Source organism: Bos indicus, chromosome 7, assembly GCF_029378745.1.
Source record: "Bos indicus isolate NIAB-ARS_2022 breed Sahiwal x Tharparkar chromosome 7, NIAB-ARS_B.indTharparkar_mat_pri_1.0, whole genome shotgun sequence".
Taxonomy (NCBI): Eukaryota; Metazoa; Chordata; class Mammalia; order Artiodactyla; family Bovidae; genus Bos; species Bos indicus.
In genome coordinates this window covers 50,519,486-50,533,984 of record NC_091766.1, presented here as the reverse complement: position 1 = coordinate 50,533,984, position 14,499 = coordinate 50,519,486, and the positions used below count along the sequence as shown (strand labels likewise).

The window sequence follows — 14,499 nt, the reverse complement described above, 5'->3', positions numbered from 1 at the left end:
CCCCTGAGCAAAGGGGGACCAGGAAGGCTGTGAGTCCCCGACCCCGACAGGGTGGCCTCGAAAGAGCATGACCCACTCAGCCCAGCAAGCGCTGTGTCAGCATGACTTTGCATCGGGCTTTCCCGAGCCTCAGTTTCCCCTGTTCAGATTGGGCGCTGAGGGGCAGAGGCCCGAGTTGGGAAGGGGGTCAGGGGAGGATGCAGCAGCATTTTTGGTGAACAGGAGTAAATATCCCCTTGTAGCCAGAGCTCTGGGGGCGCCCTGGGCAGCCTGCGACCCCCACTGTCCACTTGGGGCCAGGTGTTCATTTGGCGAGGGTCAGAAGGGTGAAGGGGAGGGTGGGGAACTACACACGGCCCAGGCCCGAGCACTGGCTGGCTGGGGCCAGAGATAACCGGCGCCTCCCGGAAAATCATTAGCATCTGTTTGGGCCGCGGCAAAGTTGGCCCGCAGGCGCCTCCGCCCGCCGGAAACGGCCCCTCACGCCCCCACCCGAGCATACTGGCTAAAGGAGCGTGCCCCCACCCTCCCCGGGGCCAGCTCAAACTGGTGTATCGACAACATCCACCCACCCAGGGAGGAGGGTCTGGGTGCAGGGCCGCAGGCCAGGCAGGCGGAGGTGGGGGTGGGGGGGCGCTGGCGCTGGTCAGGCGTCGCCGTCGGGCGTCCTGGAGTGGTGTGGGCGGCGCGGTCCGCGCTCCGGGCGATCCAGGCCGGCTCTTACTGGCGCCCGCAGTGGCGGCAGCCCAGGGAGTGTGTGGAAATGACACCGCCAGGGCGGCGGAGATCCCCCCTCCTGACATTGGCTGGAAAGTGGAGCAGCTCGTCAGGGACAATCAATGGCGATCGATCGCTGCACGGCGCGGGCGGGCAGCGCGGGGGAGGGGCAGCGAGGCTGGCGGAGGTGGGGGCATCAGCGGCTGAGGTCACATAACACGCAGACCCCAAAAGGGGCTCAGCGGCACTTGGGGTCACATGGACACACAATCTGTACAGGGATGGGTTACTATGGGCCACAGCCCCCACCAAGGAAGCACACTCACCACATGGAGTTACTGCACACTACTACAGTGTCTGACACAAGTTAAGGCAGGAGGTCAAGGGGTCAAACAAATGGTTCCCACGGACACACAAAAATAACAATACAGCCACAGTATCACACAACCAGTTCACACTACCACCACAACCGGTGATCCTACACTACACACCCACAATTATCACCAAGACACAAAAGTCATACATTCCACTAGCTGGTCTTAACTACATGACAGAAGGGAGTCACATACTCTGGCTGCACAACAAAGTCACACAATAAAGCAAAAAAGTCACACAGCCGAATTATACACCATCACCTCAAAGAACAGTGTCAAATTGGGTCTTAAAACTAAGAAACAACAGTGCCCCATATTGGCAACCCAAAAGGATAGAGAGCCCAGGTATACAACAGGGCCCCACACTGCCACAAGTTGCATTTCAGCAACTAAGACAACAGATGCAGCTGAACCCCATCCCCCAATATGAATATAACATGGGAAAATAAACATTATGGCACAGGCAAACCAGCATTAACTCTGAGGGCTCTTACAGAACCAATGAGCTACTTACTGCAGGTTAGGCACTTAGTGCTGGGCCAAGTACCTGGTAAGCATTCAAAACACAGTGGGTACTGGGATTATTTTTAATGTCTGTATACTAATTAAGTCATATCAATATAATGATTATTACTACTTAATAACATCACTCTCTCCAGATAGGTCCATCCCTCTCCAGAAATCTGATTCATCTCAGCAACAAAACTAGTTCAGCCATTACACGCACCTGGGAAACACAATCCAAGCATCACAAACTGCTGTACTCATTCACATAGTGGTCACACGTATCAGTTCCCTTAGTATACTGCCACACTGGCCACACACACTCTGGGACTTTGGTGGGGAAACCACCTCCAATCTCTCATCAGGTACACCTCAACTAGTACATAGTTACTGGCCCCATTTCCTGCCACTCTCACAAGGTTGAGAACACAGAGGGCCTCCCACCTAACAGTGATACACTCAGTTACAACAGGGTCCCAGAACCTCCCACACAAACTCCTTAAACACCATGGCAAATCAAGTCTCTCCATTGCTTCATTTCTCATATAGAAATGGAGGCATCAGGTCCAGAGCCCTATTACAAATCTAAATCAGGAAAGAGTACTGGCCCCAGATCAAAAAATCCACCCCCCAACACCCAGACACCATTTCCTAGTGGTACATGTGTGTAGGAACAAGGCCAAGATCCTTCAACACACCCTTAGAAGCCACTCCTGTGGTTCCAGTTGTAGGGCTAGCTGGGCTGGAGCCCTCATTTCCTCCAGTTAAGGCCTCGGCCCTCCCAGGGGCTTCCAGAAATCCCTTGCAGCCAGGGAGCGCCCCCTAAATGTTCCACCAGTAAAGACTTCAAACATTCTCTTGCCTGGCTGTGTAGCTGACTAATCCCTCAACCTCTGTGCCTGGATCCCAAATCTTGCCAGTTGATCCAAGATTCCAATACCTGCTCCCCTTCCAGAACAGCTATTTCCCTTCCTCCTGCACACGTGCACATACACACACAGGCACTCTTTAAGAGAGCTGCAGAACCACTAGGTAGCCTGTGACCTAGGATGGGGGAAAGCAAGGATCCTGGGCTGTGGGCAGTGCTACAATTACCTCTCATCCCTTATTCTCATCCTCCAGGTAGGATGGAGAAAGAGTTGCGGGGGAGGTCTGGCCTCCTTCCACATCATCCCCACTCCCAGGTGGCTGGAGGCTGCTCTTCCCAGCATTCCATTCCAGGCTTTTACTCACTAGAAAGGGTAGCTGGACTCCTTGTTTGTTCCCCAAAAGAAACAGACACAGACCCTGTACAGGGACACACGGGCTGGCTAGGCATGTCCATCTAAATGCTTATCTGTTTTTTGGGTAAATTTTTTCAGGCCTTGCCCAAATGAGTAAGGCATAGGCCTCAAAGGGGCCCAGAAAACATGCCCCAAGTCCCTGGGTTTCCTGGGAGATGCTGCTGCTCAAAATCCTCTGGCCTGTATAGGAGTCCAGCAAAGATGTGCAACTACCTAGGCCAACTTCCCTGAATCCAGGAGCATTCACAGGTAGCCCCAATCCTTTAATATGTTAAGGTCATTTTCCACCAAGCATTGCTATAGGCCAGGTTAGGTCAAGTGCCTATTTTCTAGATGAGAAAACCAAACAAGAGAGGAATTTGTTGCCCAAGAATATACAACTGAAAAGTCATGGGCCTGTGATTCAAATCCGGATTTGACTTCTTTTTCTCAAAGGCTACACAGTTTAGGCTCACACCCATATGCATAAACACTAAGGAATGTCCATGCTCACAATTCTCTCACACTCTCACAAGTTCCTACACACATGGGCAGCCCCCTCCCGCACAGACAGACACAAGCAGGCCTACACTCTCCCACGCCTGGGGCCTGTCAGCCACATTCTCCATGGCTCCCTCCCTCCAACAGGGACAGTGGCAGGCAGCAAGTCCACATTCCCAGGTTTCTGCCCTGACCCTGCCACCCCCCCCTTCCCCACTCAGAGCACACATTCCTCCTGCTACAGCCAGATAACCAGCCCCAGGGGGAGGCCTGGGAGAAAGCAAGGCATTCTAGGGGCCGGACTGCTGGCCCTACTCTGGGCTGCTTAAGCCAGTTCTATTCCCTGGATCTAGCATGGTAGGAAGTCAGAAGCTTTCCCTGCAGATAGTCCCCATCCTCTCAGCCACACCAGACCCAAGGCTTCCCTCCTTATTCCAGGGCTGAGAGCTGGAAGCTGTGAAGCTCAGAGCTTCACACTCCAGGACGACTCCAGGGGTCTCCCAACTCACCCTTTGGATGCAAAATCCCTTATACAGTTAGTAACTAAAGCAGGACCTAGGGAGCCCCCAGGACTCCTCTCTCTACCACTCTAAGAGTCTCACAATAGGTAAAAGCATAGGTTCCATGCACCAAGAGCCCCTAAGCAGTTTTCCCCATCTGGGGGTAGTAGCAGTTAAATTCTCACAGCTCTGCCTGGGGAGCAACCACTTGGCGGGCTCAGCAAATCTGGAGTTATTTGCATACCCAGATGGCCAAGCCTGGAATTTCAAAGAATTCCCCAAGAAGAGGCAGCTGGCTTCCGGGTAGTGGCCCTGGAGGCTCACAGCTGTTGGGCTGGAAGACTGGGGAGTCTGGGGCCCCTAAACACAAGATAAGATTGAAAAGGACAAGGGAATAACATTTCCCAGGTCTTATTACCACTCCCAGCTCTGTTCCTCCTGTCCTCAGCCTCCATCCCTCAGGTATGAAGTCATGTCCTGGTTGCCCAGAGTAGGTAGGCAGCCAAGACTAGTTGGCTAGTCACAGGGACTGCCTAATCTTTGGGGAAAGGTTAGTGGTAGGCACCAGGCAGAGAAGTACTAGAAATATGGGGTCCCTTTGTTCACATGAAGTAACAGACAGGTCTTTGTGCCCATGCAACCTAAAGCTAGGTGGCAAAGGCCCTGGCCTGGTCCCTACGAACCTGTCCACACACATGCACATGGCTACTATACTAGTGCTGAGGGGAAAAGGTGGCTTGATACTTCTGGCAGACCTTGGGTTAGAATACTAACCTGTTTCCTGTGATTAAGGCTATGATGGAGCGTAACTGAGCTAGGCACCGGGCCACCCAGTTTTGGATAATCTGTAAACAAAGCCAAGCCCAAACAGACCTCCCCAGCCCAACAAAAGCCCCTCCCAGATTCTGTCCAAGCACATTTACTGACCACCCACTTCATGATTGTTACATAGGTCACCACTGCCCTCTGCTGGCAACTCAGGTACTAGCATCCACTCAGACACAGCTCGCTCTCTACCCAAGCAAAAAGCCCCTTTCAGTCACCTCCTCCATCTGAGGGCACAGAAACTTAAACCTACCCAACTATTAGTTAAAGTCAGAGGGTGGCAGGGGTCAGGATAAGCATGGAAGAACCCAGGGACGGTGTTAAGAGGAGAAATCACAAAGGAATTCTGTCAAATCTTCCCAAAATTTACACCCAAAACTTGAAGTTATCCTTTCTATCCAGCTTAGAAGTTAAAAACAGCACCCACCCCATAACCTTTTACAATGCACTAGAACCTCCCCCTTACTCTTTGCCTTATGCTCTTTGTCCCCTCCAAAGAAGGGCCAGGCTTAGATGACCCAGAGCCATTCTTTGAGAAAGCTCAACTTCTCTGGCAGGTCTCAGAAAGCCTTTGTTCCCCTGGTTCCTTCTGTTACACTGCAGCAGATGACTGAAAGTCCCTGGGCACCTCTGAAATGCCGGCTCCCAACTTTTACTTCAACACCCTGCAAGCAGCCACACCATTCAAAGATGGCAGAGATGTAGAATGTAGGTAGAGGGGACACTGCCCAGAAGAACCAGTACTGCCCCTCAATTAGCTGGAGGAAGATCCCATGCCCCTGCTGTCAAGGGAGTTAACCTAGACTTGCTAACTCAAGCATGGAACCTCTCTCACCCCTGAGCTGGCTCTGGAGCCCAATTGTCAGGTTGTATTTGTGTACTGTTTCTAGAAACCTCCAAGTCAGATGGTCTAAGCAGCAGCAGCTGTGGAGCTTCCAAAGCTACCTTCATTTCCTATGGAAAATCAAGGGTGAAAGAGCTAGCCAAACCCTCCCTACTCATTAACTCTTGTTCTCTAATAGACCCTACAATTTATGGTAGGGGAGTATCCTTTAAGAGTCAAGATTTGCAAGTATTTAGGAAGAAATTCAAATAGGAGAACAAGTGGCTCAGGGCAAGAAGTGAGGTGCCTGGGAAAATGGCGGCTGTCTCCACTCATATCCTTGGAGAAGTCTGAAAAGGAACACAGCACACTGACTAAGGCGGGCACTGCTCTTCTTTGGACATCAGTCACCGGAGGCCTGACCTGGGCACTTAGTAACTTTTTTCTTTACTTTTCCCAAAGTGATCAACCATTTGTTTTCAGTGTGCACCATCAGGTTATCAGGAACCCCAGCCCTGGAAAAGGCCATTCTACTAACGACTCACACTGGAGGTTATAAACAAACCCCCATGCAGCGGAAAACTATTAAACTGCTATTCTGGTGATAAGACCTTCATACCATTCTTCATCTGATGAGAGGCAGTTTGAAGACAGGCATCTGAAGTTTGCTCTGGTTCAGATGCAGCTCCACAAAAAATTCAAAGATGAAAAGTAATCACTTGTCACAGAAATGTCCGACTCTACCTCTTCTTTAACCAGCCCAGGAACAGGCACTGAGAAAGGGCAAAGCTGGCTGGTGACTGTGTTACACTGAAGCCAAAGGCCTTAAAAGTTGTATAGTCAGTCTCAATCTTTGAGTTTTTCCGCTTATATTGATTAGGGTAAAATATGGCAACAATGGGGAAATGTATTTGTTTTGGGATCACTCTAACAAAGTGAGCCCATGGCCAGTTTTCATTATTTCTAGGCCCATCCCAGGAACTGGCCTGGAAATACTCAGAGGGGCCTCAACAGCAACCACTTATATTAGCTGGGGGCTTCCCTGTGGCTCAGCTAGTAAAGAATCCACCTGCAATGAGGGAGACCTGGGTTCAATCCCTGGGTTGGGAAGATCAAGAAGGCTGGGGGTTAGGTTAGGAAAAGCTGGGGCTAAGGTTAGGACTGCAAGGAGATCCAACCAGTCCATCCTAAAGAAGATCAGTCCTGGGTGTTCACTGGAAGGACTGATGCTAAAGCTGAAACTCCAATACTTTGGCCACCTCATACAAAGAGTTGACTCATTGGGAAAGACCCTGATGCTGGAAGGGATTGGGGGCAGGAGGAGAAGGGGACGACAGAGGATGAGATGGCTGGATGGTATCACCGACTCGATGGACATGAGTTTGAGTGAACTCCGGGAGTTGGTGATGGACAGGGAGGCCCTGTGTGCTGCGATTCATGGCGTCGCAAAGAGTCGGACACAACTGAGACTGAACTGAAGGTTAAGAAAAAGTTTTTAAGGAAGGCTTTTGTTTGGTACTGAGAACTCAGAGCCACTTTTCATCTAAGCACACACAAAAGTAATAAGGAAATAGGGAACAGGCTCTAGGAGTGTCCCAAAGGAAGTCTATTTCTCTTCTTGGGTGAATATGGATGTATGTTCTGATAGACTGTTACCTTCATAGTTATTCTCATATTAAAAATCTGCTTTCTCCACACTTCTCCAGGCTGTTGGCCCAGCCAGGATCCTGAGTGGCTTTTTAGCAAGTTCAAAGTTCTATGTTTGGGAGCTACCACATGACAAACTCTGACTGGCTGAAAGTTGGAATGGTCTTGGGTACCTCCAACTTCTTGTGGCTCTATCTTATTACATATAATGAAGATGTTTTAGATTATAAAGAAGAAATGGGTTGGAAAAAACTTTTTAAATGTGAATATAGTATGTTTTGTATCGTGATTGTAACAGTTCCCCTGGATTTACAAATCTATTATTAATATAAGAGAAAAAGCTTTATGTGAATATTATGTCAAATCAGCATCGTGTTTTGCATCATTAAAAAAAAAATCTGCTTTCTCTTATATAACACCACACTCACTGGAATAACACATCACTTAATGACTGTTTCACAAATGGAATCAAAAGGAGACAGGTTCCTAACATGACTGACAATTTTCTGCAGGGGTAACAAAGATGCTGTTCCTAAGTAGGAAGGAAGGAAAGATGTGTTCATAATTCAGAAGACCTAGGAACTGAAGAAAGTTCTTCCACTAAAACCTACCCCCTGGATTTGTTAAGGGGTATGGTACAGCATATGAGACAAGGCCAGTTTCACTTTAATTGCAGTCAAGGGGCAGTTTATAGGCTTTCCAACTATAGTTTAGAAATAATTCATTTCTCCTCACAATAGGGCTCAAAATAACTTGTTGAGGCAAAGACGAATGATTGGAAAAGTGGAATACTATAGTTTCTGGAAGCAGAAAAAGAGTGCTTCACTTGCTAAGTTAGTGCAGAGAACATGGACTCCTCTCTGACCACCATATCCTTCTCTCTTATAGACCTCCCTGCCACTCCCCTACCCAACAGTCCTCTTTCCAAATCTTTACATTACCGAAAATGTAGAAACTAGCGGACAATGGCCACTGGCCAGTAACAGAGTATGTGAGTATCTGAAATCATGTAGTTTTACTGAAAGAGACTGCTTCAACCATAACTTGATCAAGCGTTCCATGTTGTTGAGAAGCAAAGCAACATATACACACCACTATATTAAAAAAAAGATAACCAACAAGGACCTATTATATAGTGCTGGGAACTATACTCAATATTTTATAATAACCTGTAAGGGAAAACAATCTGAAAAAATAAATATATATGTACAATTGAATCACTTTGCTGTATACCTGAAACTAACACAACATTGTAAACCAACTATATTTCAATTAAAAAAAAAAAATAAGCAAAGCAACCCATACACTTGACATTCCCTTGTAACCAATGCCTCACCAAGATAATCAAATCTACTGCAAACAAGCTTTTGTGATAAAACTAGAGACAGTTCTATAAAAACCAACGTGATCCCAGATGAGACCCATTCCAAATGACACACTTTTTTTGTGAGTAGGGAAGATGGTCTCCCTCACTGAGCCTTCATTCTGGCCAAGGAATATACAACCAAACTTGACAATATATGTTCCAACCTCAAATGAGCAAGACCAATTGCATTCAAAGGCCTTATGTTTCATTCAGCACCTGAACATCAGGACAATGACTTTTACTTTAGCACTTGACTTAAAAGCACTCTTGTAAAAATATCTATGTTATGGCCTAATAAATGGTAATAAGCTGGCTGGTCTCTAAGATGACCACAGAATGAGGCTTTCAGGATCTGTGCAACTAATCCACGGTCAACAGTCAAAAATTGAATTCCCACTTACCCACGATACTGAGAATGAGGGTAATTCTAGGTTAGAGCTCAATTCTAACTCCTTTACCCACAACTATTAACAGTCAAACCTTCTTTGCAAAGTCAAGGATACTAGAAATACTAATAAGTAGCCAGCAGCTAAAATGCAGCATTTTAAAAGGTTTGGTGTATCACACTTCAGTTCTGAGATATAGTGACACTGAGAGATAAGACAACTTAAACAAGTTTAAAACCAAAAGCAGTGGACATTTATTCCTCAATTTTTGTGCAAGAGTGTAAAGATGCATTTGAAAGAACCTGATGGCTAAAGAGCATCAGCCATGGCTTTCAGGCTAGCCTGATTTACAATTAGATTAGGAGAAGTAGGGGGGAAAACGGTAACTTGCCTAGTTCACACGAACGATGTTTCTGGCAAACACAGCTGTTTACAAGTTTCAAACTACATTTTACTAGCGTCAAGGGAAGACTTCAAAAAGCCACATACAGTACAATTTAAAACTGGATGAACATCCTGCGACGTTAGTGCAAAGTAATTATGTAGACTCTCCAATACAAGATTGTGCTCATGTTTCCCAGGTTTGGTCAATGTTGCTCTTTTACAATCACAATCACAGAAGCTTAACTTACCAAACAGCAAGGCCTTTGTTTGATGCCCTATGTATCAGAGGAATGTCACAAGGTTTTGGTGAGATGCAGCTTAATTTCAATAATAAAGCAAATTTCTTATGTAACAGTCATGTTCCTAGAATACTGCACATATGTTTCATGGAAATTCTTTTAAGCTTATGTGTTTATCTTGTTCAATAAAATTACTTTCAAGATATACTTTTTACTGTGTAAACTGGAATTGTTTCATGATTTTGAAGTGCAACCAATATAAGTGAAAACATATCAGGGGTGGGAGAAAATCCACCACTAATCTCAGCTAGACAAAGTTCTTAAAATCAAAAAGCCTATTCACACAAATTATATGTAATGACTGTAGTAATCAGTTTATTACACAGATTAATCATTCTTGAACGTACAAGCTCCAGAGGAGCAACTGGGTCTTTAAATATACACAAGTATTTCCATCAAATGAATTGTCACCCTTACATCCAGATAGACCTAAGCAGTTAAAAACATAAGAAAAATAAGAGCTATTAGCTATGTATTAACTGAGAAACCACATACAAACCAAAGAATATGGAAGAGAGAAAGAGGGGCTGAAAGATGAAGGTTGAAGGGTGGGGAGATGTAAAAGAGTTGGGAGCAAAGCCCATCACATGTTACTTACTAATAGCTCCAATCCATTTAAATGTTGACCAGTTAAACTTAGACCTTAAAATACAGGATGTGGGTAGAGTTTAATCTGGTTGGTCATAACTTTCACCTAAGACGTAAGTCCTTCGGAATAAAAGGAATACAGAAACAGCTTCATGTTTTTCACCTTGCTTTTCATAACTGTTTTGAGTTTAATAGTATTTCACTTAAAAAACAATCTCCTACAGGTCAGTGGAGCTTTTCTTCCCCATCCAAGAACACACCATACCCACCACCCCTCACCTTGCCGTTATCCAAATTTAAGTCAATAAGGAAAGCTTTTAGTCTCACACCTAGGTTATGCCTGGAGAACTGGCTTGTCACACACACACTTCTCTGCTAGGAGGCAATGTTGGTACAGAAGTACAGTATTTCTAGTTTGTTGTTCCAAGTATGTACAACACGCAGCACTGCTGTATCAGGTAAACATGTGCACAGGGGAAGATGAGGCGTGGGCTCATAGAAAGCAGTCAAATGGAAATCAAAAGGACTTTCTCTTTCAGAGTTCCCCTATCTTTATTTGTAGAGGTTATCCAATAATTTCTTTAATTACATCGCATACTTCTGAGTCCATTCCCGAGCTATTCTGTTGTACCTGTACACACAAAGAGAAGCTTGGCTTAACATAGGTGAGGAGTCAGTCAGAAAGCAACAGAGTTCATTCATTATCCCATCTAGTAACTCGAGGGGAAGAACTTATAGAACTTCAAGTGAAGCCATCTTCCTACTCCAAATTTCTAATAAATGTTAGAAATATCCGATAAACGCTATATAGGATTCTAATTAAATTTCAGCACTTGCTGGCGTATCTTCAGTCTCTACTTCACTGACCTATTTCTGAGGTGATTTTCAACCCTTGTTTTACTTATTTGGAGTTCAATATAGTTCTATATTATATGGTTCTTGAAATCACATAAAAATGATCAAATTGACATAATACTTTTCCTGCATCAATAAACCAACCAGTTCTGGCAGAACTTATTTTATTTTATTTTTTTTTTTGGCAGAACTTATTTTAACAATTTGGTTGCTAAAATGAATGGGTTTATTGCTTCAGAAGAACATTCCAGTAATAAAATAAGCAGGGCAAAGGATCTTTAATTTTTATAGATACTATGTAGATTCAGATTAAAAAAAAAAAACTAAGACCAACTGCTGTTAGAATACCCCATTCTCATTGCAGCTCCTTTTTAAAATATCTTATCTATATGCCTCTCTATCAATAATTCAAATAACTATTTAATCTTTTATATTTTAACTTTTGAAAATGAATCATTTTCTCCCCATCTATCTCCTTCACAATCTTATTGAATAATATGCAAAACAAACAAAAGATTACAACATTTCATTTACTATATCTTTTGATACCCTGACCACTTTTCAATAATTCATAATACAATTCTAAAACGTGCAAATTCTCCAAGTTTTATTTTAAAGGAAATTTGGGGTTTTGGGGTCTTGTAGCATTTATTTACTTTCTTTTTTAGATTATTCCAAATGGTAGAACATCAATTCTCTTTCCCATTAATTTATAAATACCTACCTAAGACAACTGGGCTCTTGATGCAAAATCTTTGCATGTCAAAAACCAAGAAGAAGACATAAAGCTGTTGGAAAATATATTGTAGAAAAGTTCTTCTAGACAGTAGGAATTATACAAAACGGAGATAAAATCATCTACTTATAATACTTGATGCAAATACTGCTGTTTCCTGTCCCCAACTGAGTATATTAGGACTTCGTTTTAAGTGTCTGATTCATGCTCAGACCTTAGACACAAACATCTCCACCCTATCAGACACTCTTCTGTCTGGAGACCATACTTACTTTTCTCTATCTGTTTTGTAGATCCGAGCAATCTCAGGCACTAAAGGATCATCTGGATTGGGATCACACAACAGAGAACAGATGGACAAAAGTACTAGAATGAAAAAAACATATAAATTAGTAGAGGATAAAAGCAAAAAGACTGAAAGAAATATGAGATGCCAACACACGAGAAAATTCTAAGACCCTATTTACTGTAGTGTTAGCAGGTTTCTAAGCTCTACCTAAGTTTACAGTAATAGCAATTAACAAAGATTCTAAGACTTCTCTAAGCTTGAACCAGTAAGAAAGCTGGCCCAAGCTGGTGAACTGTCTTGCCCCATTTCCCTGGTTAGTGAGTAATCAGAGTGGAATTATTAATAGAATACAGGTCTTTCAAATCCTAGACCAATAAGACTTTCCCCAGCTTATAAATTTCCATTTTTGGAAGCCCATGTTCAGGGATAAATGGCTTCCAAAATTCTAAAGACAACCACACTACTGAATGCTCTTAGTAAGAAATGACAACTATGAAATCCAACAATTATTGCTTTCTTGATGGCAGGTACCATATTTAGATGCAATCGATTTGTTTCATTTTTAGTTGAAAACAATTTAGTTTAAGAACACAGAGGCCAGTACTTGTCCCCAAATGGAGCTGGCCACACTTATTACAGATGATATGACGTATCTCAAACAAAAGTCTCAAATTATCTTCAGCAACGATTTCAAATCTCATCTCAGTCATTTCCTCAACGACAACCTGAAATGTGGCAGACAAATCTCAATAGTACAATTTCCTCTGTTTAAATTTGTTAACTTACGTATTCCTTTATTGAAGGCAAAGAGGAAGCCCAAGCCACTAATTATATTAAATCCAGTGGCCTCTGACATACCAAAATAAATTCCAATCCTCCTATTCTGATGTTAACAGAACTCAGCTATCTTATTTCTCTCTAATGTTCTGTAGCAAGAGACAATAATTCAGAGCCCACTGTACTCCCAAAACATCAATTCAGCAGGAAAAGGAATTTATTCATTTTCCCATCAAATCTATCCTACAGAGATCAAGGGCTTCTGAGAGATGAAGAAAGTTTACATGCCCTTTATCATTCAGTTGTTAACAAAAAAGCTATTTCCTTGCCTTAAGAGTATATGGAAAATAAAAAACATCAGGAAAGATGTTTTTTGACTCTTCATTCCTGTTGCCCACAATTCTGGTAGATGGCATTCCCAAAACATCTTCTCTTCCCATTGTCAGGTGTATCACCTGATGCCCTCTTCAAGCACAGAACATTCTAACAGCAATTAGGAAAGATTTCATGTATTTCCTGGAAATGACAACAGGGAGTTATAGATTTTTGATTGTTCATGAAATTATTGACTACAGAAGAAACTTGTCTGACCTATCAAGCTGGCAAGAATACAACTGACTCTTCACCTAAAATTAGATACACTACCAAATTAGTATAAGTTCCCTTTACTTATTGTCCAACTATTTAAAACAGGCAACTTTAAAGAGATATTTTTTAAATTATAGTTGATTTACAGTGTTGTGTTAGTTTCAGGTATACAGCACAGTGATTCAGTTTATACATATACATTCATTTTCAGATCCTTTCGTATTATAGGTTATTACAAGATACTGAATATAGTTTCCTGTGCTATACAGTAGGTCCTTGTTTATTTTATATATATAGTAGTGTGTATAACTATTAATCCCAAACTCCTACTGATTTATCACTCCCCATCCCCCTTTCCATGTCAACCATAAATCTGTTTTCTCTGTCTGTGAATCTGTTTGTTTTGTAAATAAGTTCATTTGCATCATTTTAAAAAGATAAGCTTTAAGTAAATAACCTTCTTCACTTTCTTTCCAGGAAAGGAAGGTAGGATGGTGGCTATCTGGATCTAGTGAAAGGATTTTTAGTACACTACTTAGTTCCTTTATTGGTAGAAAATTAATTTTGGCTTATAATATACTATACTTTCTTTTTCTATAAAGAGAGTAACTTCTATTTCTACAGCTTGTAGAGACTCTTTACTGAAGTAACTAAATTTTCACTTATATATATATATATATTCTTCTTCAGTAAATAACCAATTTCATTAGTGTCATAACTCAATCACTTCCAATTCTAAAACCATATAACCAAGTAGCTTTACGATAGAGTTAACCTGCTTCAAGTTTTCTGTATATTTAGGTCCCTTACCTATATACTCAAAGAGGAGGGCATTTGGGGTCTAGATTATTGCCCTTTAAAACAGAATATGTTAAAGAATAATTATATCATACATAGAATTTGGGTCTTTCACAGAAATGCTTGCCCATACTTCAATTTACAAAAGAGTCTTTATAACACTAAACCTAGGTACCCTGATAAAACCAAATTCAACAAAATGGTACTGTAGTTATTTTAAAAGATAGCTATCCAGACAGAACATACCAAGTCAAATAAATTAACAACCCTTATGACTTAG

The 14,499-nt window shown here is 42.9% G+C and overlaps 1 protein-coding gene across 1 annotated transcript in view; it reads right to left on the bottom strand.

The window, feature by feature from the left end:
* Positions 1 to 9,135: 9,135 nt before the first annotated feature.
* UBE2D2 (ubiquitin conjugating enzyme E2 D2) overlaps positions 9,136 to 14,499 on the bottom strand; it is a 43,363-nt gene continuing 37,999 nt past the window's right edge. Inside the window, exons 6-7 of the mRNA XM_019965035.2 lie at positions 12,040 to 12,133; positions 9,136 to 10,807 (exon numbers count right to left, since the gene is read on the bottom strand). Coding sequence (XP_019820594.1) covers positions 10,762 to 10,807; positions 12,040 to 12,133 — 140 coding nt within the window. The 3' untranslated portion in view covers positions 9,136 to 10,761. The remainder of the gene's footprint in view (positions 10,808 to 12,039; positions 12,134 to 14,499) is intronic.